The sequence below is a fragment of the Poeciliopsis prolifica genome, unplaced genomic scaffold (assembly GCF_027474105.1).
Source record: "Poeciliopsis prolifica strain line A6 unplaced genomic scaffold, Auburn_PproV2 SCAFFOLD013, whole genome shotgun sequence".
Taxonomy (NCBI): Eukaryota; Metazoa; Chordata; class Actinopteri; order Cyprinodontiformes; family Poeciliidae; genus Poeciliopsis; species Poeciliopsis prolifica.
The window spans coordinates 5816553-5843877 of NW_026562388.1; the positions used below are offsets into that span (position 1 = coordinate 5816553).

At 37.8% G+C, this 27325-nt stretch overlaps 1 protein-coding gene across 2 annotated transcripts in view; it reads right to left on the bottom strand.

The window, feature by feature from the left end:
- The window catches only part of alk (ALK receptor tyrosine kinase), a 357833-nt gene that overhangs the window by 22447 nt on the left and 308061 nt on the right, over positions 1 to 27325 (bottom strand). For both annotated transcript variants that reach the window (XM_055038127.1, XM_055038126.1), the window contains exons 11-17: positions 21127 to 21240; positions 12289 to 12454; positions 10495 to 10642; positions 8430 to 8540; positions 6523 to 6664; positions 4442 to 4609; positions 2075 to 2173 (exon numbers count right to left, since the gene is read on the bottom strand). In XM_055038127.1, coding sequence (XP_054894102.1) covers positions 2075 to 2173; positions 4442 to 4609; positions 6523 to 6664; positions 8430 to 8540; positions 10495 to 10642; positions 12289 to 12454; positions 21127 to 21240 — 948 coding nt within the window. The remainder of the gene's footprint in view (positions 1 to 2074; positions 2174 to 4441; positions 4610 to 6522; positions 6665 to 8429; positions 8541 to 10494; positions 10643 to 12288; positions 12455 to 21126; positions 21241 to 27325) is intronic.

Here is a 27325-nt window from a genome sequence, read left to right on the forward strand (position 1 = left end):
TAGAAATCTTTAATCTCCCCTGGCAGCCATTCAGTTGCACAAAACACCTGAGTGGACCAGAGCTTAAAGTTTATCCGAAAGCTCATTGATCAACATCTCACTCAAATAATAACAAATCAAGTTTAAACACTATTAATTAAATCAAGGAAAAGTTATCATCTTCTGCCAAAATCAACTAAAGCACCTATATAAGGGTGGGACTGTGCAGCTTTCTCTGGACTTCACTGGAAAAATGACCGAAATCAGTGATCAATTAAAGTAATGAGAGCTTGTTTAAACGAGTTAAGGTCAACAGATGATGAATGATGGATTGTAGCCCATCTTACCAAGCCGGTCAATTATTTATCAGTCTATTCTGCATATGGCTCACTTCTCATCTTTTCCATTTATCTGTGAACAATTTCATCTCTTCGAATTTTGTCATTCCCACCCACAACCCGCTTCCCTAAATTGATAAATGGCAATTTTCTGTGTAAATGATTTACTGTGAATGTTAGACTGTGGTGAAACATGATTCTGTTTCCATGAAATTACTACTGTTTTAATCAAATTGGCATCAAATTAATTAAATCTCTTTTATTATTCAGCCCCACTCTATTTTTCTTCAGCTACTAATGCTCCGTGTTTTCAGGTCACATTTATTTGCATCACTTCATGGTGTTTTTTTCTTTGAATTGAAGTAAATTTCTGGTCCTTTCAACCCCACACAGCTGCCACCAAGTTGTCGCTGCTGACAGCCTAATGGAGACATGTCCCACATGTTCTGGCCCACTAAATCCTGCAAAACCTTCGGGTTTCAAATGCAATCACTAAAATATTTCACTTGCAATAAAATATTCAAAGTCAGCTCTGAGTTGCCACCTTTAAAGCTTTCATTATTGTCAAACCAACTCCCAGAGAATAAAGGATAAACATGTAGATTTTAAAATAAAATGGCATGAAAATATCTTCTATTACTCCATAAAATGTTGTGGAGCTGTTGACTAAAGCTGCTTTGCTTGTGATGAAGCTCAGATAGATGGAGGCAATTTGAAAACCCACTTTAGTGTGTTGTCTATTTTTCTGTGATCTTTTTGTACACGGAGCTGAGTGCTGATGTGTAAATGGTCAACAAGCTTTTAGCCAGCGGTGAGGATTTCAACGTCTGTGTCTTTAAAAGCCTGCCGGGTTTGAATGCATGAGCAGAACAGACCAGGAGAAGGACCACAGGTTGAAGACGAAAAAAGTGCTGATAAATTTACCTTTTCTACCTGAAGAGGTGCTGATCGATAAAACAAGAATTGTTTTGGAGTCATTACTTGAAATGTCAGTGGCCCGTACTTCTGATATCATAGCCGAGATGTTCTCACATTCCTGTACTGACCTCTGAGGGCTTTGAAAGCTTCATTGGATGCAAATTCATCACAGATTAAAATGTTTTAGTTGTAGAACAATATATTTTCACAACCTCTGTCAGTGAATGTTTTCGTAGTGTTTGATTGCGTAAAATGATTCCCAGCGCCACATTCAGTGGTCAAGAAAAGAGCTTTGTTCAGTTCTGTCGAACTGAGTTCATACAGAGACTTTTTGAGATAAACATGCTGAAAAGAGAATTGCAGCAAAGATCAGTATGTTTGAAAAACATTTTTTGGGGCTTTTAATTAGCTTGTAAAGTGGTAATACTAAGATTGTCTTTTCTGAGAACCTGGATTAAAAGTAATCCAGATACCAATGATCATTATATGCCAGAATTTTTGAACTTGGAAAAACAAGAAAAGGTTTACAACCATAAAAACTCAAATTTGTCATCAACAAACCCACTTTGTGATAATGGAAGAAAAAAACGTCCACCTGTAATTTTCTTTTTTTTTTAAATATCGACCAACGTCTGTGCTGCTCATTCACCTGATATGTATTCTCATATAGTCACTGTTTTCTGTGAAATGTGCTTGTTTTCTTTTTGCCGCTAGGTTTACCAAAGCAAGAATATTGAGCTAGGAAGTGAAATGGTTAAGAAATTGTCCAACAGATTATTTACTCCCACTTATGAATTCTGTAAAATTTCGTCAATATTTAGCATTTTTTGTGTTTTTACCTTTCAGAGGATGAAGGAACAGCTCCCCATCTGGACCCAGGAACGACGTACCATCATCCCCGTCGGCTGTGGGGTTGTTGTCTAGAGACGTGTTTCCTCCTGGAAAAGAATAGATTACGAATGAACTAGAACATTTTTTAAGAAATTTAAGCGGGGCCTACCAAAGTGATTGGAACCCTGAAAATGAGCATCAATGCTAAAGTAAGCTGCAACGTACTCAATAGAAATAAATATAAAAAAAGCTAAAACCCTCATTTTAGAGCAAAATGAGGGTTTTTCTCTAAAATTCCTGCTAATGTTTGTACTGATGTTAATGCACTGCCTTCTGATTTTTACGTTTGCTAAAGTAATTTGCAGTTGGTGAATTTTGCAGAAAAGTGTCATATATGTCTATATTTTTGTCATTGGTGGTAAATATATAATAAAATAGTTCATAAGCAGAAAAAAAACGCTAATCTCTCAAGACCAAATTAATAACAAGGACGATTATGTCCTCTACTCTTTTGAAATATCTTATACTTATCTTATACTATCCAAGAATTTGCAGTTGATGAATTTTGCAGAAAATATATATATTTTTTCATTGGTGGTAAATATAAAATAGACATTCAAAAGAAAAGTAAAAATCTGATTTATACTTTAGGGCAGTTCGTTACGCCCTCCAAATAAAAACATGCTCATCTCTTAATACTATTATTATTATTATTATTACTTAATATTATTATTTATATTACATTAGCTCCTTTGAAATACTGCTTATCTGGTTAGACACAAGAAATGTATAATTGGTAAATTTTACGAGAATAAAAATCTGATGTTTATTTCATGTCACTTCATTACTAGAAAACATGCTCATCAATAACAACAAATATTGTTATTATTCAAAAAACAGAAGATTTTTTCAGCTCTTTTGAAATACAACTTATCTTATACTAAGAATTGTGCAGTTGGTGAATTTTGCAGCACTGTGGTTTTCTCTGTTTCATATTCACCACCAATAACAAATAAAGACATTCAACATAAAAGTAAAAATCTAATTTATACTTTGTGGCATTTTGTTACCAGAAAATAAAGCTAATCTCTTAACACCATTAATTATTGTTCCTAAAAAATAAGATCTTTTGAAATACAGCTTATCTGCTAAGACACAACAAATTTAGAGTTGGTAAATTCAACATTCAACTTAAAAGTAAAAATCTGATGTTTACTTCGTGGCACTTGATAACCACAAAACTCGCTCATCTCAGATGAAAAACAAATACTGTTATTGTTCAAAGAACATAAGATTTTCCCTGCTGTTTTCAAACACTATTATCTTATACTAAGAATTCTGCAATTGGCGAATCTTGGAAAAAATATATATTTTTTGTCATTACTGGTAAATATATTATAAAACAGACATTCAACACAAAAGTAAAAATCTAATTTATACTTTGTGGCATTTTGTTACCAGAGAAAAACGCTAATCTCTTAACACCAAATTAATAACATGTAATATTATTGTTTAGAAAACATTAGCTCCTTTGAAGTACTGTTTATCTGCTTCAACATAAAAACATTTGCAAGAGTAAAAATCACACCAGAAAACTCGCTGGTCTCTTAGCAACAGATTAACAATAAATATTGTTATTGTTCAAAAAACATAAGACGTGATGCTCTTATTTTGATAGCCCAAAGTTATTGTCTATTTAGCATCATCAAGTTTCATTCCTACTTTTTTTGCTCTTCTGCCTTCTTATATATACTAATTGTTCCATCAAAGTGGCGTCACTGTAGTCCTGTGGTAATTAATCCTCTCTGGAACTGTGACATCATCTACTGTATGTTAATTTTATTAATCTATTTATGAAGAAATGCACCTTAGTTAATTATAGGTTAGTCAGTCAGATAAAATAAGTCCACATAGGATATGAAACATTCGATGTCCAATATTTCTGATTTTTTTCTTTTTATTGCACAGTTTTTCATGCTACTGTATGATGCACCTGGAATCATTCAGTGTTAGCGATTTACAACATGAAACCTGTCTTCAGAAGTAATAATGGATGCTGCGTCAAAGCCAAAGAGGAGACCAGTGACAGTCTCTTCAGTCAGACACCTGCTTCCCAGAAACACCTCTCAGCTTTACTAAAAGGGCAGATTTTATGCTCAATGTTTGCCAGAGTGCTTTAAAGAGCAGAGATCAAAAGTTAGGAAAATGAACAAACAACAAAATATTCAAGGTTAACATTTATATTGCAGAGTAAAAAAAAAAGGTAATATTAAAGGTTGAAAAATATTTATAACAAAAATAAAAACAACTCACTGGCCAACAGCTTGAAGCAGCTTATGAAACCTGGAGGAACTGGCAGGTCCTCATGAACTCACCTCTGTAGCCTCCGCCGCCGCCTCCTGACGTACATCCACCCCCGCCGCCTCCAAAGCCACCACGTGTCTGCCAGAACTTATGACAGGCCTGCCCTCCCTGGCCTCCAAGAACCAACGGCCGACCACCCTGGCTGACAGGAAAGCTGTCATTCCAGCCACCGCCTCCACCTGTCACCAAACAAACCCATATATTTAATGTCAAAGTGCTTTGGAAGTTGAAAATATGACACACGCGGTCCTCCATAAGCACACTGACCACATAAACCTTGATGTGTGACCACTGACTTAGCTGTCTTTACCTAATTATTTTGAGTTGCTTTTAGATTTGCAGATTTGCAGACACAAAAGAAGTTTGTGTTTGCCGTCAGTCAAACGGTGCACCACGTGGGTTGAGAGCAAGTTACCCTGTCAGAATATGACCAAATGAGAAACTTGGAGAAGCTGAAAATCTACAGTTCAGATCTGAGAGATGCACAGTTACAACCAAGGTTCATCTGCTGAAACTGAGGAACACTGCCAGAATCAACAAATAAAATGCTTGCAAAATTATTTTAATGCTTTCTACATTTGAAAGATTTTATGGACTTTAATGTGCCTCCATAAAAGCAGCACAGCCTGGCCTTTGTGACAGAAGCACCAGTTTTATTGCTGAAAACATGGCTTTCTATAGCACATCTCCCATTCTCAGTGAAAACAGCATTAAAGCTTACAGAGGTGGTAGCTTCTGTTAGCTAATGTGTTAATGCTGGTATGTTAAGAATAGATGACACATCAGTTGCAGTCAAGACTTTAAACTGAGTTGTTCTTAACAAGAGGAGTATTAGAAAACATTAGCCTCTTGGCTAATTTTAGATATTGCTAGTATTGCTACACTACATCAAAAAAGATGGCATGTTCTAACCTTTAGAGGGTTTACCCAAAGTTAGCATGCATTAAATGTTGAAGGATTATCAGCTGCTAAAAATGATTGTTGTTTGTTTAAATAACACATGAACCCAGACTGATAATGCAATGTTGCAACTAATGGTAGCAAAAATACTTCTGACCAGAAGAATGTTTCTACTTCTGTAGAGTGCAGGATGAGTCCCTCACGCGACAAAAAGGCGATTCATATTTAATGATTTTCTATGCGGCTTCTGCTGAATCATTATGCATCAGGATCCTCCCTCAAATATCTTACAATGCCAATAAAACAACTGAAAGTGCAACAGAAATGTTTCTTCCAATTCCAAAATGTGGCATAGAAACCAATTTTGTTGATTTGAACATCATGATGCAGAGACTTTTTCACAGAGACATTGGAAAACACAAACATCAAAAGCAGCAAAAGGAAATTCATCATCACATAATGTTCCTTTTTTCTGAAGAAGTTGTGCTATAGACTTCTGCAGTGGATACAGACAATGCATTGTTTTTCTGGTGTGTTTTAGACTGCTTGATTTTTCAGTTCAGTGATCTCTGTCACCATCTGCACGCTGGAACAGAAAATGCTTGTTATGCATCACCAGGAGTTGAACTGTCTGCTGATTGATTATAAGTAGACAGGTGGGATAATTGCACACCGACAAGCACAAACGGTACGGGCAGCATCCGCATCATGTTGTGATTATGAATTTAGCAGTATAATGAAGGGGTCAAAATATTGTACATAATGGAATTTTACAAAATACTGATTGTATTTTGGAAAGACGCTAAAACATTTCCACAAATCTGATATTTATTACATATTTGGGACAACTTGTTAGGACTGGGGATATCAAAGAAATGGTGAAAAGGATTTAACTTGAATTTAAGGGAATTAAAGTAAAGTAGTTGCCAACCCAAGTCTCTGATTGCCCCAATTGTCTTCTGAAACAGAACTCAATTATCACACTGTTTTGTGTTTGAGCACAGACTCTGACACACAGAGGGGGAATATTTATGAAACAGTAATTACTTGTATAAACCCCATCAGTGCGTTTCCCCTGAAATTACTTATTCCACTGACACAGATGATGGGATGCATGCACAACAGATTTTTTCAACAGCATTCACTCACACACAAACCAGCAGCAGTGAGGCACACCAGTGTGTTTACGTACCTGAAGAGTGAGACTTCCCATTGCGTCCTGGTTGGCTGGGATCATAGTCCATCTGCTCCAGCTGGGTTTCTGATTGGCTGCTGTAGCCTCGCCCGCCTCCACCAGCAGCGATGATGAGAGGGATGTACACTCCTCTGTCCACCTATATCAGCATTTTTTTTTACAGCGTTACTGTGAATTAGGATCTCAGGATCATTTCCCAGGTTGACGTCCACTACCAGTGAAACTTAATCTGTAAACTTAAAAGGATCTAAATTACATTTTTTATTGCGCTCATCCTCAATTATATAAATTTAACATGAGGTCCAATGAAAAACTAATTTATTGAATAAAAAAAGAATTGAAAAAGTACAGTTGCATTAGTAAAATTTTTAATTTAGATTTAGTGATCCATTATATCAACCTAATACTTCTGATTAGAAAAGAGAGAATCAATTTCTTCACTAAACAATCCAAAATATATTTGAGAGTGCATCTCTGGTTCATAATGGGCTTTAATACATTTTAACAAAGGTTCATAATCACTGTTATACACTTATTGTAGTTTCAGAATGAACAAACTAAATGTGCGTATTGATTATAAACGTGAATGCACATTTTCTGTACTTCCATGGAAACAAATCCATTACCTGTGAACTTTTACCTGTTTTTGACATAAAATATTTAAACTATTGAACAGAATTATCCTACATTTCACAAAATATTATTCATGCTAGAAATACTTGAACAATATTGCACATGCTGTACGGATGGTTAATATGATTAATGCAACTCCTTCCATATTGGGAAGGAGCCGCTCAACATGCATGTAATTTGATCCACAGGCAGATTCGCAATGGGGACGTTTGTCCATTCCAAGACATGGACTAGAATGAATATAAATTATTCCTTCAGATTTTAGTCAAAGACTGTCCTGCGTTTAGCTCCACACATTTTCCCATCCACTTGGACCACCTTTAAATTCCCGTTGTAAGAAAAGCATCCACACAGCATGACTGAGCCACCACCATGCAGTGAAAGTTTTTCTCCAGGCAGTTTCAGAAAGTTACGTTTTGATCTCCTCTCAACTGAATTGTGACTACAAACAGGAGCTGTTACAGTTTCTAATCAGCAATAACCCAGCAAGCTTTTTTTCATACTTTACTTTTCTGATTAATGTATTTCTTGTCATCTTACACACACCCATGTCTCAATAGGTTTGTATTTGTGGCATCATTTTTCCATTTCCCTACAATGAACTGATGCTGTTTGTTCACTAATGTTCTGTATCAAATATCTGAGGCCATCAAAGAACAGCAGGATTTATTCTGAGCTTGAATTAAACACAGCTGGACTTCATTAGTTGATTAGGCAACAGCTGAAGGCAAAGGGTGACACTGCTGGATTTGATTTGATGAAGACTCAGGAAAGCAAATGCATGAATTAAGTTGCATAGCGATACTAGATATAATTTTCCAATTATGAGCTGGTTTGTGTTCATTTATCACATTAAATCTAAATAAAATTAAAGTTTGGGGATCAGGGGAGGCATTGTAATTGGCTTCAGTCAATCAAACACCTTTCATTTGAGTTTGTGCCAAATTTGCAGACTGAATATTAAGGCTTACATCAGGTTTTAAAAATCCAAATGTTTCATCTTTGTTTGGTTGACTTAAAATGAACCACAACATGTGGTTCCTAAAACATGTTCCAGCTTAAAAAATATGGTTTGTTTTTCATAAAGTCATAACAGTTTTATGTTCTATAGTAGAACTTATTAAAAAAAATCCTTTTGACTGCAACATCTTGCATTTTACCAGGACAATTTTTGCCTATTTGACCATGACCACCAACCTATTCACATAATTCAAGGGCTGTTGAAAACTTTTTAAACGCCCCATCCTTTCCAAACCACGATCTGTTCTTACCTTGAACACATACGTCGCCCCGCCGCCGCCTCCTCCACCTCCTTTCACTTGAGTTCCTTCCACCATGGGGCTGCTGTGCTCCAGGCAGATCTTATTCAGCGCGCCGTTGGACTGCAGTGGGGGAAAAAAATGTCAGTTCACTCAAGAGTTTGACGTCATGAATGTCAGATATGTGAAGATGGAGCGGCAGCTAAACCCCCGATGCTTTGAGTTTTGGAGTTTGACTTTGTAGCAGTGAGCAGACATATCCAGGTGGAAAAACCGAGGCTGCCAGGTTGTATTTCCAAGAAATTTAAGCTGTCGCTTTAATCAGATTTTTGTTTTTATTCTTGTTGGATAACAAAAACAGCTGCCGTCTTTACTGTAAGGCTTACTGCATCATCACAAGAAGGCAGAGTGTTGCCCCTGTTTTCTTCTGTCTATAAAAATAGAGCTGGACATTTTGCTAGCGAGTGATGTCAGAGGCAGCGTCTCTACCCTGGCTGAGATTTCAGGGGCCGACGCTGCTTTGTGTGTGCTATCATGCTGAACAGCCTGCAGCCGGACCGCCTTTAAGTGTGAAGGGGCACACGTTTCTGTCTCTCGCTCTGTCTAAGCCTCAACTCCCAGATCTGTCTGAGCTTAAACTCTAGGAGGCCTAGAAGGGAGGACAGAGAAGAAGTCTGACTGTGATTGACAGGTGGAGGGGCTCAAATGATCCAAGAGAGTCTTCTGGTTTTTATGTTGCAGTTTTTCGCTCTGCCCGTGTGCGTGTTTGTGTGCATGTGTGTTTCTGAAGACAAAGGAGCTCTCATCATCTCCAAAGGGAAATCTTGCGGTGAGGTGTTGGTCTCGTTGTCAGAGCCTGAGAGGTAATAACAGGAACTTTAAACACTTTCACTTAAACTTTGTAACTCCCTCTCTGCTATGTGCACAGAGCACTTCAAGACATGTTGAGCTAAAAAGTAATAATCGCAGGACAGAAGAGAGGAGCGTTTTTTTTTTCTTCTCTCTTTTCCAGAAAAACAAAAACCACAACACAAACGAGCCGAGTGGGAATACAGAGACAAAGCACAGGTATAGCTCAGCAGTAACGACCCACATAGCAGCTGGAGGGGGCCACACACAATTACAATGTCTGGAGAAAAACCCAGGCTGCACAGGATGTCACGCCTGGTTTCCAAACAAGCTAAATAACTCATTTATCTGTTTCTGAGAAAGCTCTGAAACAAGACATTCTAACAGTTGGCAATTTACAACACTGACAGGCCACAAGTAACACTTCAGTCTCTTTTTTTACTCTCTTGTGGTTTTCCTTCAATAAAAGTACTTAAAAAGACATTATAACCATTGTCATAAAGAAGTGCTCTTCAGACCACATCGATACTCTATTTCATTGTGAGCCTTAAACTTTATTTATTAGAACAAAATATTTCAACTGATTTGCAGGATAACTAATCGCAGATTTACAGAAATTTGTAAATATTTCGTGATGTAAAAAATTATGTATGATTTACACAGATTGTTGATTCAGATTTTGAACTAATTCTCCAACTTCACTGCTGCATTAAGTAAATCAAGATCCTAACTTTCTTGTGAAGTTGGAAAATGTTCAACTCTCATTACAGATATGCGTGAGTGTCCTTGTTTGTGTGGGTTTTGCACAGTTTTTAGCATCCTTTCATCAACAACATGAAGTTTAGCTGCAGGAGATTGCAAGTAAAGATTTAATCAAGTTTGAGTCAAGTCTGAAAGCGAGCCTTTGTAGAAAGTTCACTCAAGGTAAAAAGCTGTTCAAGTTGTCACATTTGAGGAACATTTTCCTGGCAAAGAGAAGCAAGAAGTCCAATTAATACATGCAAACTCCACAGGGATATAAATACAAGTTTTAATCAAGAAAGGAACAAATAGAAGACCTTCTACTGAAGCTTCCCTGTTTTGATTAAAGGAGACATTGAAGTTTATGAAAGACACGTTCTAATCTTACCTCTTCATTAGGTCCAGATTCTGCTGGAAGGGATTCTTAAATACTAAAACAGCAGTTTTTATGGTACATTTTTTGGCTGTGGTGCTGTGCTGGACTCACATTGGGGCAGGGGTTCTCTCCTTGTTGTCCCACCAGGATGTGAAGCAGCTCGGCCTTCCTGAGAAGGAAGTCTGCTGTGATGTATACACCGAGTGACCTGCTCATGGCCATCACGCTTCGCCCACCAGCTGCACCGCAGGCAGTGATCCTGAGCAGCAACAAACATGTTGAGAAAGACAAAACTCAAGGCACATATCTAAAGATTATCAGGAAGGAAAATAAAGAGCACTGGGTTCTCTTCCGGTGAGTTCGGTGGGGAGATGTTTGTCTCATTGCAGCTGCGGATGAATTTTTGTGGTTAATTATCAGCTTCATTTAACAGGTCACATGAAGCCCAACTGAGGCAGTATGAGAACAAATCTGAACAACATGTGCTGTCCACAATGCTGCTAGTTTATTTTTTATAGCCCCAGGCTTTTCAGTTGTTTGTGTGCAGCTTGTTTTTGTACAATTGGAGCTTCCAAGAGAGTTCTACTCAGAGTCAAATCCAGGTTTAAATGGCTCATATCTTCAGGAATGCCCACAGGAGTAATATCGATTTCTAAAAGACTGCAGCAATAATCATGGAGCACCTCACACCGAGAAGTCAACACACTAGCTCCGAATGTTGAAAAATTTCCAAATTTTAAAGCTCCACCATGGCAACAGAGGTGGGTGGTTTCGGATTCAGGTGGGGAGTGAATCATGCCACATGTCCTCCCTTCTGAAGAGAAACTGTTAGGAATGTTTCTCTTCGCTCGTAGAGGATTGATGCATGGAGCAGCAGAGGTAGGCGTGAGGGGAGAGTCACATTTGCAGCAAAAACATCAGAAGTGCAAATGGTTTATTTTGCAATCTGTATTGCAGCAGATGGAATCTCATCAGTTTAAGTGAAATGGGCCTGACCCTTAAGAACAATTCAGTTGAAATTAGATATTTACATAGACTGCATAAAAGATTTGTTATCTCCATCATTTATTCCAGAATAAAGACTGTTATCCATAAGTTTACCTTGATTTGGTAAAACTACCTTTTACCAAAATTACTAAATTAAAATGATGTCACAGCTTTGTAAGCTTCTAATTGGCTAATTCACAAACTTTAGGTCAAACGAGGTCCCTGTTTAACCTGTTGTGTGTTGCAGTTTAAGGAAAAGCCTCAAACTGGCTTTTTTGTGTGACATCAAATGTCCCATGTCAATGTATTCAATCAATTACATTCAAGTATAAAGAGCATGGAAATATACATTATATTACATTACATTTTATTACATTATATTTTATCATGTAATATTATATCTGACTGAAACCCAGAACAAGAGCAACACTTGCAAAGATTCTGACTGAAGCTGGAAATAAAATTGTTCAGACCAGAAACAGAAAATGTTTAGTATGATACAATGTAAGATATTGAGAAATGATTGCTTTTCTGTCTTTATATACATTCATATAAATATCTGGTTTCAGCTGCAGACAAAATTCTTCCAAAGAAAAAGTGCTTTGACTTCCTGCCTGCATAAGGAAGGAGAATAAGAAACCATGAATGTGTGTTATTCCCATTTCCATTGTTAAAAAGCTTCGTCTCTCTGTTCATTAATCCACTAACCAGTGTTGGTGTTAAATATAAGTCATAAACTCATGGTGAACTTTTACATTTCATGGCTAAAAAGGGACACAAAAAGATCTGTCAGCTCCATAAAATTAGGTCTGGAAAAAATGTGAAGTGTTTGCATAAAAACCCACAGTAACCCTGACTATGAATTATTCCAGTGAAAATGGCTTTATAAATGTGCGTTTATCCTGGCAGCAGGCCTACCTGTAGGTGCCCGTTTCTGGGACCCGCCACATTTGAATGCCTTTGAGGGGCCCGTGGGTGCCGACCGTCACGTTTATGCTGCTGCTCCTGTAGGAGTTGAGGCACTGAGTGGGAGTCGGGCCCTCAGGACCCACAGCCCCACAGGTGTGAAAAAGCCATTTCTTGGCTGCAGATGAAGAAAAAGCAAACGGCTTAGCTCTTTGTGAAGCACATACACACAGCTGCAGAAAGACAAATAGTTTGACTGAGTCACACATGCAGACTCAAGGATGATGAGCTGGCTGACATTCAGTGCAAACCACAGACTCTCAATTCTTTCATTCTGCTGTCATTCAACACTTAAAGCATTTCCCTCTGCTCCACAGAAGATATAAAGCACATTATTACATGTAGTGAAGGTAAGCTTCAAACTGAGATCATAGCCATAATAGCAGCAGGGAGGCACTGACAAGATCACAGGTGATAAACATTTCTGCTAATTTTGTCTGTAATCCCATGAGTCAAAGTTAATTTAAGTTCTTTTCTCTGCAATTAGTTTCACATCAGTCTTGTCAGATGGACAAGGAGGAACGAACAGCTGCAGCACTAAATCCTGATTTCAGAAGCAGCATCGAGGCAGACTTTCTAACTTCTGTCTCAGAGTCATTCGTCTTTCAATTAATTGTTTATTCATCTGGACAAAAAGGAGGGAGAAGGGAGTTACAAAAAGAACAACAAGTAGCACCATTTCCTTATCTCTAGAACAAAATCTATGATAAAGTGCAAAACGGTATGTGATAAATTAAATCTGACTTCACTGCATTTGAGGGGAGAGTAAGGTGCAGGTAATCAAATTCATTGATAAATTAATCATTATCAGTGTTACTATCGCTATAAAAGATGGAGAAAGCATGTTCTCCATTTGTTACCATGGAGAATATAGATGTATATCAATAGGTGTTCACAAAATTTCACGGTGGAAATATAAAAGTAATTGCTGAAGGTAGCATTGTGTTGTTTCTGTTTCACAATCCAAGAAATAATAAAAGGCCAAACTACTTGAATTCCACTGTTTTACAGAGAGAAAATAATTTTAAGCAGCTGCCAGGAATGTCCAAAATACTCTCAGGCTAAAAAGAAAAAGAAAAAAAGAAACAGATTGATGACTATTTCAAGAAAGATAGGCAGCTTTTTCAAATTTAGACTAAAAATAGATGTTTAGTCAATGCCTAGCACTAAGAACGGGATCCGGGTCACTCTTTTGAGTCATATTTGTTGACTTTAGAAATGTTTTCAAAATTCTTTAGAGGCAGATTTGGGTGAACCACAGTCTGCTTTTGAATAAAAGTTACTAGATAGACAGGCACTCAGGCACTGCTACATCTGCTCATTGTTACGTCCCAGCACCACTGACGTTCACTTTATATCTGCACAAAAACGTCAAAATCAACTGTCAAGCACGGTGGTGGGTGATGATTTGAGCTTGTATCTTCTATTGTCCGAAGTATACTTTAACAGGTGAAAGGGTACAGCTGCAAATCCGTTCATCTACTTCATGATTTATTCTCGTTTCCCTGCCACAGGACCTGGCAGGAAGGTCAAAAGTGGAGCAATCTGTCTGCCAGATGAGGCTCAGAACAAACCTTATGACTAACAGGGCAACGATTTCAAACGCAGCAGCAAATCTACAACTCAATAGCTGAAAGAGAAAAGAATCAAAGGTACAAAGGCCTAGTCAAAGCATAGACGTAAACCAGAAACTCTATATTATGCAATGCAATTTTCAACATCTGACTGTGGGAAAGAGACATGGTGACTAATATCAATATAATATCGATAGTATCAGGTAACGCCAGGCATGCTTAAATAGTGAAGGCAGCAACATAATCTCTTTATGTTTAAGTTTTTTGTATTTGTGAAGTTTGACTCCTCTGACAAAAATTCATTCAGTATTGAGCACAAACCTTTTTTGTGTTTGAAATGATTCTCACATGTCATGGTTTCCCACTTGACCCCATTTTATAGTTCTTGTTGGTCCAGTGTGAGTGACCATCCGTGTGGTTGGAAAACCCACCACACAGCTGGCGTAATGACTAACTCTGTGATGAGCTACTTGGGCAGAGCAAACAAAAACAAAACGAGCTCTCAGAGATGAGAGTCCTCTAATAACCGCTGCTCACACTCGTCTGGTCCTCTCACTTCCAACAAGTATGAATCCAGATGCAATAGACATCCCAGTGGACTGTATCCCCCCCTGAGTACTACATGAACCCATGAACTTTGCCACCAGTAGTAAGCAATTAACATAACAAGCGGGTGGCCTCCATCAGAAAGAGGGCTGGCAGTGTTCATCAGAGGGAAATTATTCCAAATGTGTTGCAGAAAAGAAAAACTTCAAGAGAAAGAAAAAGAGGATGACTCTGATGCATTCTCCATCCCATCTGAACGTCAACAGTAAATACATCGTGACTCGTCACGGTTCTTAAAGTGACTCCAGATGGCGTTTTTTTGAATTATAGAAGAACATTTTATTTCTGTATGGCTAACAAAGACAATTTTGGGGGCAGAGAGTATCAACAATACCAATGTTCTTCTGGCATGCAGAAATCATTGAGAACCACTGATCAGCAGCATCTGAGCATTTCTGCTTGTAACAGACGGATGGATAAAGAGGCAGATGGACCGAGCTGCAAGGCACGTCATGTCAGAAGCACAAATCTTCAGATTTAGATTTTTTAAAAACTCTTGCCATGATGACATTCACCCTGGGTGCATTCATCCCCATAAATCAGGAAACAACTGAGTCAATCAGAGCTTTGAAGCTGCATTAAAGCTGACGGCAGCTCTTCAAACAGACCTGGCCATTCGATGCAGCGACGGGTCAAACACAGGAGAAATCCGCCTTCATTGCATGACAACATATTGTGATTATCAGTGTCCATCACATAAAATGCGAGTAAGTGAATTGCTCCTGGTCGACTGTGGCGTAAAGTGAGCTAATCATGGTAATGGTGCTGTTATAAAAAAAGAGTCCACAGAGTCTCAGATTTGAACAAGGTGTTCCTCAGTCCTAATGTAAAAAGATATTTTTTTTTCTTTTCTTTTGTAATTTCACTTCTAGTTAAAATCTCTGGTAGTTCTATGTGTCCATTTGATGGCAAATATATATTTCTATAGTGAACCTAAATATCTACTTTTGTGTCTAGAACCACAAATGAGTCAGTAGATATTTTAAATAAGACCTGTTTGTCTTAAACAAGCTGAAAGAGGTCCAAACCATCAAGGCTGTTTTTCTGAAAGCGTGTACAAGGACTTGAGGAGCTGCAGTTTTGAAGAAGCCATAGACACTTTCCTCTCATCATGCTGAAAAACACTCACCTGTATCTATTTTCCATCTTCTAACACTTCAGCTAACAATAAAATGCTCACTGGTTGCCTAATATATCCCACCCACTAACAGGTGACATGATGGAGAGGATCACTTCACCTGTCATGATGTCATGCCTGATGGGACTCTATGTTACTGGGATGGAGAAAAGGAATTGATGCTAATAGTTGACAGTTGTGTCGGTAACAGGAGACTGATGCAACTGGGGGAAACTAATGCAAGAGACTAAATGAACACTACAAAGGAAACACGGTGATCTTGTGAAATGCTAAGCAGGTCATAAATCATATTTATTCAAAATATGTAAAATCCAGATCAAATCCTTCAGATTATGATACCAAAAGAATAATTTTGATTCAACAATCTGAATTTTAATCTTATTCTCTGCAAAGGTTGCTCTAAAGGTTTTTATCATTCAAATAATAGTTGAATTTTCACTGTTTTATTGAAATGTACTTCTACCTAACAGGAAAAGAAAACTACTACAGGAACAGGTTTTCCCTCCATATTAAGTTTTCATTGTCTGTCTAGCTTCTTCATCCTAATAATCTCCAATTTTACCCCCAATAGGATTCACCGTTTTTAAATAAATAATAAAAAAAGAACACACATCATTGAGCACAATAGCAATTTCTTCCTCATTGGCGTCCTGTGTCTTCTTTGGGCCGGTCATTAGAAAGATACATTAAGACTGTCACATTAAGACTGGCTCTGAATGCTAAGATAAAAACCTAAAGAGTAAAGACTCAAACCTGGTTTATGTGACTCAGTATCCGTCTGATATCAGTCTTGGTGACTGCTTGTTTCCAGCTGAAAATAACACTTTATAAGGAATTTTTGTAGGTCAATTCTTAAAAACAACAACAAAGAAACAATTGAAGCAGACAGATTTTTATTTTGTGCAGCTAATTTGCAAATCTAAAATGGCTGAAGCTCCTTTCTGTAAACAGCGCTCAAAGGATGGCGTCTGTTGTCAGAACTCATCAGAATGCTTCAATCAACATGTCGTCCAACTTTGATTTGATGCCATTTCTCATCTACAAACCTTGGGCTGCTGCTGCTGTTTTGTGAATGAAACTGGCTCGTCTATAAATGGAGAAGGGTTTGTTTAAAGAATCTAATTCTTTCACATCCTGCTGGATAAAAAGTGAACACAGTGATATGTGGAGGCATTATGACAGTCTGCTATAAGGACTTATTGTTTCAAAGCTCAGAAAATCTTTGACAGCCACAGACAAGAAAACATATCCAGAAGACAAAGAAAACTGAGACTGGCTTTATTTTCTAACTGAAGGCAAAGCAGACATACAATTATATATACAGTATTTTTAGGTCCCAGACTTGTGCTTTTGAATAGAACATTTAAAAATTAACATGTACAAAGTATTACCTCTGCAAACTCACAAGATCACTTCTGAGTAAAGGCGAAACGATACATAATTTCAGTATCAGTTAATGTGCTGATTAATTAGGGAAATACAGTTTGGAATACATTATTTGTTGATTGTTATTTTTGGTTGTTATCATTGAAAAATGATTTTTAGCAAGTTGGATGGACTTTTGCAGTAGATGCTAAAGGTCATTGGTAGTAACTTTGCAATCCAATTATCTGATATCATGTAGCCTCCCTCCGGTGAAATTAGATGGAGTCAAGCTTGAAAGTAGCATCCTTCGACTAAGCACACATTTTCAGTCAATGTTTTTCTAAAAGTTAACTAAGTGCAGCATCAAAATATAATGTTTCAGTGGTCAATAAGGCATGCTGCCTTTCACTGTTCAATAGCATTTGACTATTGTAAGTAAAGATGCACAATAAATCTTTAATAGTGATGTTACTGGTAAAAACTGCAATGCTGATGTTGTTATTAGCCCAGATTATTCTCCTTCTTTACTCCAACTCAGTGTCCCACCACACTCTTTGAGTTTACCCACAGGTGTGGGCATTAGATCAGGTTGAATCAGGTTGTGCAGAGTGTGAATGTTCGACACTTGAAATTTAAGGTATTAACAAAAACTGTCTCCAAATAATATTGGGTAGCTTGTACATAACTACTTTAGAGAATTTAAAGCGCCACTTCTTGAAGCTTACGCCCATATGTTTACAATTTTTTTTCTTGAGGAAGGAAGCTGTGGAGACAATGACAAACTATTATTACAACGAGCTTTGTAATAAATTTCTGCATTAATTCAAGAAACAAATGAAAGATTATTGGCCTGAAACCTAAGAATTATTCTTAGGTTTCAGGAATAAACGTGGCTAGTACAGGCATATATGTGTCCTTATTCTGATCCATCTCTTCTATAAATAAGTGAATGATGAGTCGGGTATGGATTCTGCAGAGCATAACGTTTGTGAGAACTAAAAGTTTTTGCTCCCAAAGAGGCGGTAAATTCATGAAGGAAAAAAGCATACACAAAAAGAAAAGAAAAGAATCAAGGTGAAGTCAGGGGGATGGGAGGAAAAAAGTGGGACAACAGACTGAGATCAGAGCAAGTTCTGACAGTGAGACGGGAAAGCAGCGTGAGAAGGCAGTGATACAAGCGAACAGAGTCAATAACAGCTTTTTACATGCTAGAGACAAGAGACAAATGTAGAAATGAAAAGGAACAAAATGGCCGGATCCCAGATAGTGGGGTGAAGAGGAAAGTAAGGGTAGACATGAACGTTTGGTGGGTTTAATCACCCAGTGTGTCGGGGGGAAGATGAGAGGCTTGTTGGAGTGACAGATCTGCTGAGCGAAGGCCCTCATCAGGCCTGCCATGCTGTTCTCCACATGTCAAAGCACCAGGCTAAAGACGGCGGCTTTGGAGTGGCAGCCGCTGAGGCTGCCTGTGGAAGGGCCAACGCAGAACTTCAACTTCAACTTCTTTCCCCCTGACTTAATATCTATGATAATCACATGGGCGAGAGCAGTGGGATTTCAAACTCCCATCCTCCTTTCAGGCCTGCTGCCCTTTTCCCAACCATCCTAAGTATTACTTGTGTAAACCTATTATACCGCTTTCGTTCTGCCCTGGAAGCAAATATCTTAAGACACTCGGATGTTTCTCTGCAGTCGGTTGCTGCCCGCCTCTTGTGTCTGCTGTGTTAAACATTTCCTCACACAGTCACTTTATTGTTCTACAATGAAGAAGACCCACAGAATAAGTCATTAAATTGGATAATCCTAAAAACTTTAGCCAATTAGGCTGCAAACATACAATAAAGATGGTTCCTCTTTGAGCTGCTGCTAAGGTTTCTACCCACTCGCCTCTCTCCGTGTAAAAATACAATGCTGAATCTTTGAAGCTTTCCAGAATGTGTTGTGTTTTTTAAATACCAAAGTAAATATTTTCATTTTGTAGAAACTCAGATTCTTTAATTTGATAAGTGTTTCCCTTTGTGGCCAGTCTGTGAAGAGAAGGAAGAGTTGTGAACTATGATGTCCATTTTCTGCCCTGTTTTGCTCTTATAGTCTGCCTATGTAGGGCTGGAGTTTAGCAACGGCAGTAGAAAAAGTAAACAAAGGCATTCAGTCTGTACTGGCCACGCTTCAAAATATTGAGCAATTAAAGAGGAATATTTAAGACATTTTTTTCCCTTTTAACATTACAAAACTGTGATCTTTATCAGGGATGTACAGATTTTTTACTGACATCGATGAAAACCAAAACACATTGGCATAGAAACTGTGCAGTGTGTCTTAAAGTAAAAGAGGAATAAAAGTTTAGACGTCGATACAGCCATGGGATATTGTGGGTGATGTTTTTGTAATATTTGAGAGGAGGTCATAAGTATTTTGGCCTTCGGGTTTACTCTGACATAGCTGACGAGTTGGTTAGAAATCAGATGCCTGAACTTTGCCTGAAGATAGAAAGTTTAATCCTTGACAATATATGGAAAATATCATAAGGCCAAAGCATGAAAGAGGAATTGAGTGTGTATCAGACATTTTAAATGTCAATTAAAAGCACAAGTGACACTGATTATATTCCCTTCTCTGAGCTGCCATGATCAAATTCATGTTGCATTCCAAGTTGTTGGAGATTTCCTTTCCAGCATTGTAATTCTGTCATTTGTTTCTTCATTATTTGCTGCTAACCTGGATTTTTATGAAAAAAACTAATAACACACTTGGTGTTTCCATGTGACTTGGAATAAAGTCAGAACCAGGTACGCTGTCCTAATTAAATACAATTTTATTAAAAGAGTGAAAAGAGCCAGGATGCTGAGGTGGATGCATATTTGCATAAAATCTAACTCTATACTTCTGACTGTTTCTATGTTTTGTGTGCATGTTTAAATAAAGCTTCTGTGAAAGGCTGTCAGGCCATTTTGTAGATAAATTACCAATCAATTTTAAATTGAGATTTATTTATTAGTATCATTATTTTTCTAAGCATTGATACTCTGTCTGATTTTGCTCAGACATCCAATCTAAGGATAAATGTTTTCCATAAGAGCATAAATACTTGTAAAAGGATGGTCTTCGAATAGCTTGAAAGGGCTTTATAACTTAAATTGATAAAGAATAATTGTTGCTTATGAAGGTCATTCTCTTCTCATGTTGGCATTTGGTTAACACTCAGCTCAAGGTTCCAGGACAACACAAAACTTAAAAACTCCTGCTTTAAAACGTTAATTAAATGCAAATAATTGTATAACCAAGCAAATCCAGAAGTATTTGAAATTATTGTTGGGGTGTGCTTTCTTTTAATGTTCAATGAAACTGTAAACAGCAGTATATAAGCTCCTTATTTTCCTATTGTGCAGCTCAACATATGTGCCATTTGTGATGTTTGCTTTGTGGTCAGTGAACATAATAAATATCACTATTCTGGTCACTGCATTTGAATAGTAACACTGGTCCTTACATGTAAATAATTACAGTGCTGGAAGATCTTGCCGACAGATAAATTCAGCAGGAGACTTTAAACTATGAGGAGATACTCTGATAACTTTTAGAGAAGTTTTCAAAAGTTCAAAATGCATTTCAAGTACTTCAAAGTGCTTCTGTTGAAGAGCATTTCTGAGAAGGTCTCGTAGTAAAGTAACTAACTTGCAGCTTGGAATCTGCAAAACGAACCTCTGCTTGTCTTTACTCTTTTGAAGTAAGAAATTTACAGAGTGCGAGATGAAAAATGTCAAGTCAGTGGATCTGGCTCCACTGACATTCTCTGGAGACAAATTGGACGGTTTTACACTTCAAAACTGTCCGTCCTGCTCCATTTAATGCCGAAGGAGATCTCTGATTCACTCGCTCAGCTGTTGAACACAGACCACACCAGTAGGGGGCACACTTACTTTGTTGCGGGCCACACACTGACACCATACCCAGCAGGACAAGAGTATTTGTAGCTCATTAAAGCGTGTAAGTGTGAGTGTGTGGGAGAGGGCAAAACAGGTGTTACAGACGCAAAAAACACCAACATTTTTTTCCCCCTCATTCACTCACACATGCATCTAATTTATTGCAATAGAACACACTTACAATAATCTGTGGTGATCGCTGGGGGGCTTCTGGTGTCAGGTACTGGAGTCTTACTGGTAGGCAATAATCGGAGCTGGGTTATGCTGGTGGCCACCGGTGGAAACTCCCCGTTTGCTGAAATGAAACAAAAGAAATTCAGAGAAAAAAGCAAAAGTGAGTAAAGATCTCAGGGGGTGTGTTAAGCCACCAGCAGGGGTGATTCTTTAGTTTATGCCACCTCTAGTCATACAGGAGAGAGAAACACATCCTTCCCTCCATTTCATCCAGTCTTTATCTAGCAGAAGTCAATTCAGTCTGGTTAATTTTTAGCAATTCATCAAACCTGTGGACTCATTGCTGTCCCAGCAAAGAGAAAAAAAAAGATTAAATTCATTTCTTCTCCCGGGTAACAGTAACTAGGACTAATAAAGTATTAATAATTAAAGCTGGGGAAATCTCACCCAGAATTAATTCTTGCAGGTAAAATCTTGCCTGGCTGGTAACGAAGGACAGTATTTAGTGGATGGGGAAATGGGGGTTGTTGGTCTTGTTCATAGTGATAATGATACACTATTTTGCAAAAATATTCGCTCACCTACGCAGGTAGTAAACTAAAAGAACTTATAGCTCTTTACTTAATTAATGAGATGCTTAATTTACACAACGTTTAGGAGGTCGGGCACTGATGTTGTCAGGAGATTTTGCTCACACTCTCCACCAAAGATACATAAGAGGGTAAAGGTCATGACTCTGAGCAGGTCTGTCACGTTGTTCCCACACAAAACTCACTTATGCTTTGTAGATTGGTGCGCAGGAAAGTTTTACAATTTGCTCTTGTTACGGTTACTCACAGAAGTCATGAGTTACATTAATCTTTCTGAATTGTTTAGTGAAAGAAATATAAAATGTCAAGGTGTGATATGCATAATGAAAGAGAAAAACATTTGGTCTTTATTTTTCACCCAAGGCAACAGCTTGTATTTTAGTCTTTAGTGAAAAATGTTATTCAGAGCCAGAGGTTTTAAATGTTTAATGGTTTCACTCTTCTAATTACAAGGAATGCTGCAAATAATTGCTTTCTGTGAATGTGTGCCTCTCTCTTTTAATAAAAAGAAATGCTTTTAAATGAGGAGCTTTTATAAAAGAATCAAAAAGGCTTTTTATTTATAAAACTAACATTTTCTCTGGTTTTCTTTGTCCTATTTTCTAATGGAAACAGGAATATGATCAGTGAAAAAAAAAGATCACTGCTGGATCTGAGTGAGAAGCAGCTGGGATGACACTCAGGCTCTCCACTTCTGAGGCCATTCTGGTACCACTGGGAGCAAGTCTGTCACAAGCGTGGGATGTTCAAGTATTTTGGTCTAGGATGGCAGAATAGAGTGGGTGTGGAATAGTCAAATGGCACTCCACAGGCAGATACAGGCTCTGTTACGAGCCAGGACGAAGAAAAAGTTATGCTAAAAAGTGAATCTATTACTACTATGTCTACTTTCCAAAGTCTTTATGGTTATTAAACAAGACCATGACCTGAATACAGGCAGCTGAAATGACCTTCCACCTGATCAGGATGCTTCTCTCTTTGCACCCAATCATCCCTGATTTGTATGGAGAGTCAGGAGAAACTTTCTCTTTCTCTTAACTTAAGATTCAGAAAGATATGTGAAAAATCTCTGCAGCATTTACATAAAGCTTTTTTGATTGCCAGCAACCTCAAATAATAAAAGAGACCCAGGTTTTTAAAATCTTAAGTTTGATGAGGTCTTGTTTGCAAATTGTTTAGTTCCTAGATTCATGGAGAAGGATGGCAATAAAGAAGAGGAAGCATCTGGGTCCTGAGTGAGATTAAAATCAACTATACACATAGCCAAAAAGTGACTATTAATGAAAAGAGGGAACCTTAAAATGAAAACTGTATTCTTTCAACAAGACCTTTAATTGGTCTGACAGAAGTTAAATTCCCATCTTGCAGTCTCTAGGTTCATATTTAATTCACCACAGCTCACCAGAAAGAAGCCGCAAGAGGTGTGCTCTAACTATCAGCAAAGACTATATTATTTTGTGGGCATGTTTCACTCCTACAGGGACTCAGAGATCACTCTGATGCAACAAATACAACACTGTCCACAGTGGAAGTAATCCTTCCCTGCATATTTCACCAGCTCAAATATGCAGGGAAGGAAAGTTTGGTTCAGCTTTGTGTCAACAAGCCAACCTAAAACACACAGTCCTGAAAGTGGAAATTGAAAATCGTAATTGTGGAGTGACAAGAACTTTAACTTTGTGGAATTTTGTTTTAATAATTGAAAATATTAGTGCATTTATTATTTCAATCCAACCTGGTTGTTTGCTCTGTCAGTAGGAGAAGAAACTTCCATCAGAGGTTTTCCTGAGATTTGTCCTGCTTTGAACAGACCCGTGACAGACTGGCTAATTTATTAAATACACCTTGCTTGAACCGGATTGGACCTTTACCTTCATAAATATAATAATTACTCCTGGCAGAGTTTCAAAAAGGAGTCAGAAATGTTTCTCTGAAACCAAAGTTTCCCACATTTAACACATGGATCTAAAAGGTTGGGGACGTTTATTTGAAATCTTTCAGATTTTTCTTTTGCTATTTGCGATAAGAAGCTAAAGAGGAGCACCTGGTTAGTGTATTTCCTTTCTGGAATAGAAAGGCAGGAGAATCAGCTGGAAACTGAAGAGAGGGATGTCGAAGGATGGCTACATCACTGGTTGGTTGGTAGAAAATAGCAGCAGACAGTACAATAATTAATATTACCAGTACAAATAGCACAGTACACCTGACCTGTAAACATGCTACCTAATTCAAAACCTTACAAGCCTTGTCAGCTTACAGATAAATTTTTTAAGTTAATAAAAGATGAACAGTAAGCACTTTCTGATTTACCAATTTTACAAAAACAACCCATGACTACCCTGTAAAACAGGCCATTTCCTAACACCTTTGAACAGAGGATCAAAAAGATCTGACTCAGTGTTGCATCACCCTGAATGACACTCCAGTCTCTCGCTCATTACCTGATAATCTTTCCTACCTCTGTAATGTGCCATGCACATTCTCAGAGTGTTCTGTTATACTGTTTTTCCTAGTTTAGGACATACAGAAAAACAACAGATTCAAGCTGCCTAAAAAATATTTTTTCCACAGCTTTAAATCCAAACTTTCTTTACACATCATAGCTATGTGTCTCAATCATCTTGATTATTGCAACTACAAAGTCAAAACGCATTTTGTCGGATTTTATTGACTTAAACCCGGAGCAAAAAGACAGGCAGGTTCAAATTAAGGCTATTTTCCTTCCTTCTCTCAGTAAATAATGCAGAAAGATGACACTGTGATTGTTTCAGCCACATTCAGACTGTTTCAGTTCTTCAGATTATCAATAACTCTTCTGTGCCCAGAGCAAAAATTTGAAATTGTAAATGATCCTTTATGGTCACATAACCCACACATTAAAACCGATTTTTATTCTCTATGTGGATTTGCTCACGGAGAGGCCAATTTTATGGCTTCTGGAGTTAATTTGCATTTTATAAAGAAGAAACACAGTGAAGGTTTGCAGTCGTCTTACACAGCATAACGTCAGACCGGCTGTTCATACTACAACTTCGTGTTACTCCCCGCAGAGCTGCGCTGTTTGGCAAATAGGCTCCAAAATTATTTGTAGATTTTTATTTTTCATTTTTAAGCCTCAAATATTTCTGTAACTACATACATGTTTTCACCAAATTTCTTGTGATGAGCAAATATTGCTTCAGAGAAGCTGAAAAAGATTTACAGGAACTTAAGCTGAAATCTGACTACGGGTTCCTTAATTGCGATGAGCCGACGACTTGCCCACAATGTGTCATTTGCCTCCTTGGTGAGAACAAATCAGACTTGCTTTTTTCCCTACTTCATCATCGCAGCAGCATCAGGGGAGAGCAACAAGACTTTTCATCTTTATCTCTGTAATCATTTTAGCACAACAGTACTCCCGCTCTACCATCCCGGATCCCCCGTCACCTCAGGCAGAAGTCTCACCATTTGCGACAATATGGCAGGGGGGGTCCCTCAGCAGCTAAGAGCTTTAGAAACCTTCTGCTTTGTGGCAGAGCTGGATTTGGTCAAACCAAAACATGCTCGCTTGGAATTGCAGCAAACTATTAAACTTTAATGTGCCTCAACTCTTCTTTGGGGCAAAATTTGCTGTTAAATTGTCTGATCATAAATCTTTAGTCCTGCATTAAATATGCAGCGTTAGGCCTATTTGCTACAGCTGATGTCTCTGCTGAACGTTACCTGTGGAAAAATAAATAAATAAAATAAAAATAAAAAAATCATGTAATTTTGTCTTCAAATGTTGGAAAAACTCAGCTGAGCACTTTTTGTTCAAATGTGGCTGCAGGAAAATCAATATCTCATTCCCTCTCTCCACAATCCACACACAAATATGATTGTTTAAGACTGCAGTTCTGGAGCATTGATACAGATAGAGATTACATGCAGCATTTGAGTGATTGCAGTAGCTGTTTGCTCAGGAGAAGGACTCCATGCGGTCATATCTTTCCATAACTAGGACCTGTAGATGTTTTATTTGTTGTCAGTGAATTCACCAACTTTTTGACTCTTCGACAGAGTTGCTAATAAACTTGCCTGCATTGTTATTCTGGGCATAACAACATGTTGCAGCATTGGTATGCAGCTGCAGCAGGAACAAGAGCTCGTTCGCTTGGGTCCAGCACTGAGCTGCTTGATCCACAGGGCAGGGCATCGGTGGCCGTGACTGTCGCTGTTCATTAGTATTGTGCTATAAGCTACCTGAGGCGCCCCAGAGACCTTCTGCTGGGAGGATGGGAGGGCAGAGGCACTTTGTTACCACACAGGCACATCTCAAAATGTCTCAACTCTTTAACAGTTTTGATGCCAGGGTGGGAAACACAGGGTTAATAAGTAGGCAAACAATATTTCAGAATTTTGTTTATAGTAGCAATGCTGCTTTAAGTCAAATCTACAGATCTGTGTTTAATTCTTTAATGCCACACATATCATTTTAGATGCAGGCATTTCTTAGGCCTTTATCTCTGTTCCATAATTGAAATTTTGCTCAAACATTTGTGAGTGCCCTGTGGTGGATGATCTAAGTACTGCAGGTGGCAAATGAAAGTAAAGACGGAGCTGTGTCCTTCACCGACCATAGAGAATGTAAGTGACCATCTCCTGCTTCATCTTCCATTGTTACAAAAACAAAAATATTCCATTCGACCTGTAAGAAAACGTAACATAGGGTGGTCTGCCAAGACACCAGACCTACCTGTCAAATCCATGGATAAGATGGATTTGGAAAATTCTTTGAATATGGGCAGATTATATTTTATAGTAAGACTGCTTATGCCACATTGCTGGGACATAATCAGTCTTCAAATCCTGCCTTTGAAGGATGCAACATGACTCCATAAAAAGGTGGGAAAACCATTTAATGGGCTTAAGGTCATTCAACTATAAGGAAAGTTTGCATTCTGATTTTTTTTTGATTCCAAAATCATCATTGGAAAACCTCTTTTTGAATTTACTCATTTAATGTTTGTCAACTGTATTTGATGATCTGAAACAAGTAATGTGTTGTAAATGCAGTAACAAGAAATTCATAGGGGATCAATAATTCCGAGTTTTTTAACATCTAACATGTACCAGTATTACAACTTGAAACACTATATTTGTTTAGATCTATGTGCATACCCCTGGAATTGCAAAAATAACTATTACAACATACAAAAAGTGTTGAGTCCTTATCCTTACTTCGATGTTTTCTTCTGGATTCCTTTTTTCCATTCAAGATTAAATTTTCTATTCTGAATGTTTCCTCCAATTCTTTTCGCTTTCACATGAGGAGAACAGATGGTGCTGTTTGGTCCACTACATGGAAATTTTGACCTCTAACTTAAAATATCCTGACGATTGCATTTTGTAGTGTTGTCCTACCTTAAGCATTTATATAGACTGTATTTTTTTTTTTTTTTACAAATTAGTCTAAATCTACAATTATCCCTCCTAAATCTCCACACACTTCTTCATTGTTTGGATTATTGTTGAGTCCAATAAATAAAAGCTGCAATGAATCCTGATCATAAAGTTGTCTTTGAAAGATATTTTACAACCATCATCACTACCTTTAAATTTATTATATAAATGTAATAGCTTGTATTTCCAAAA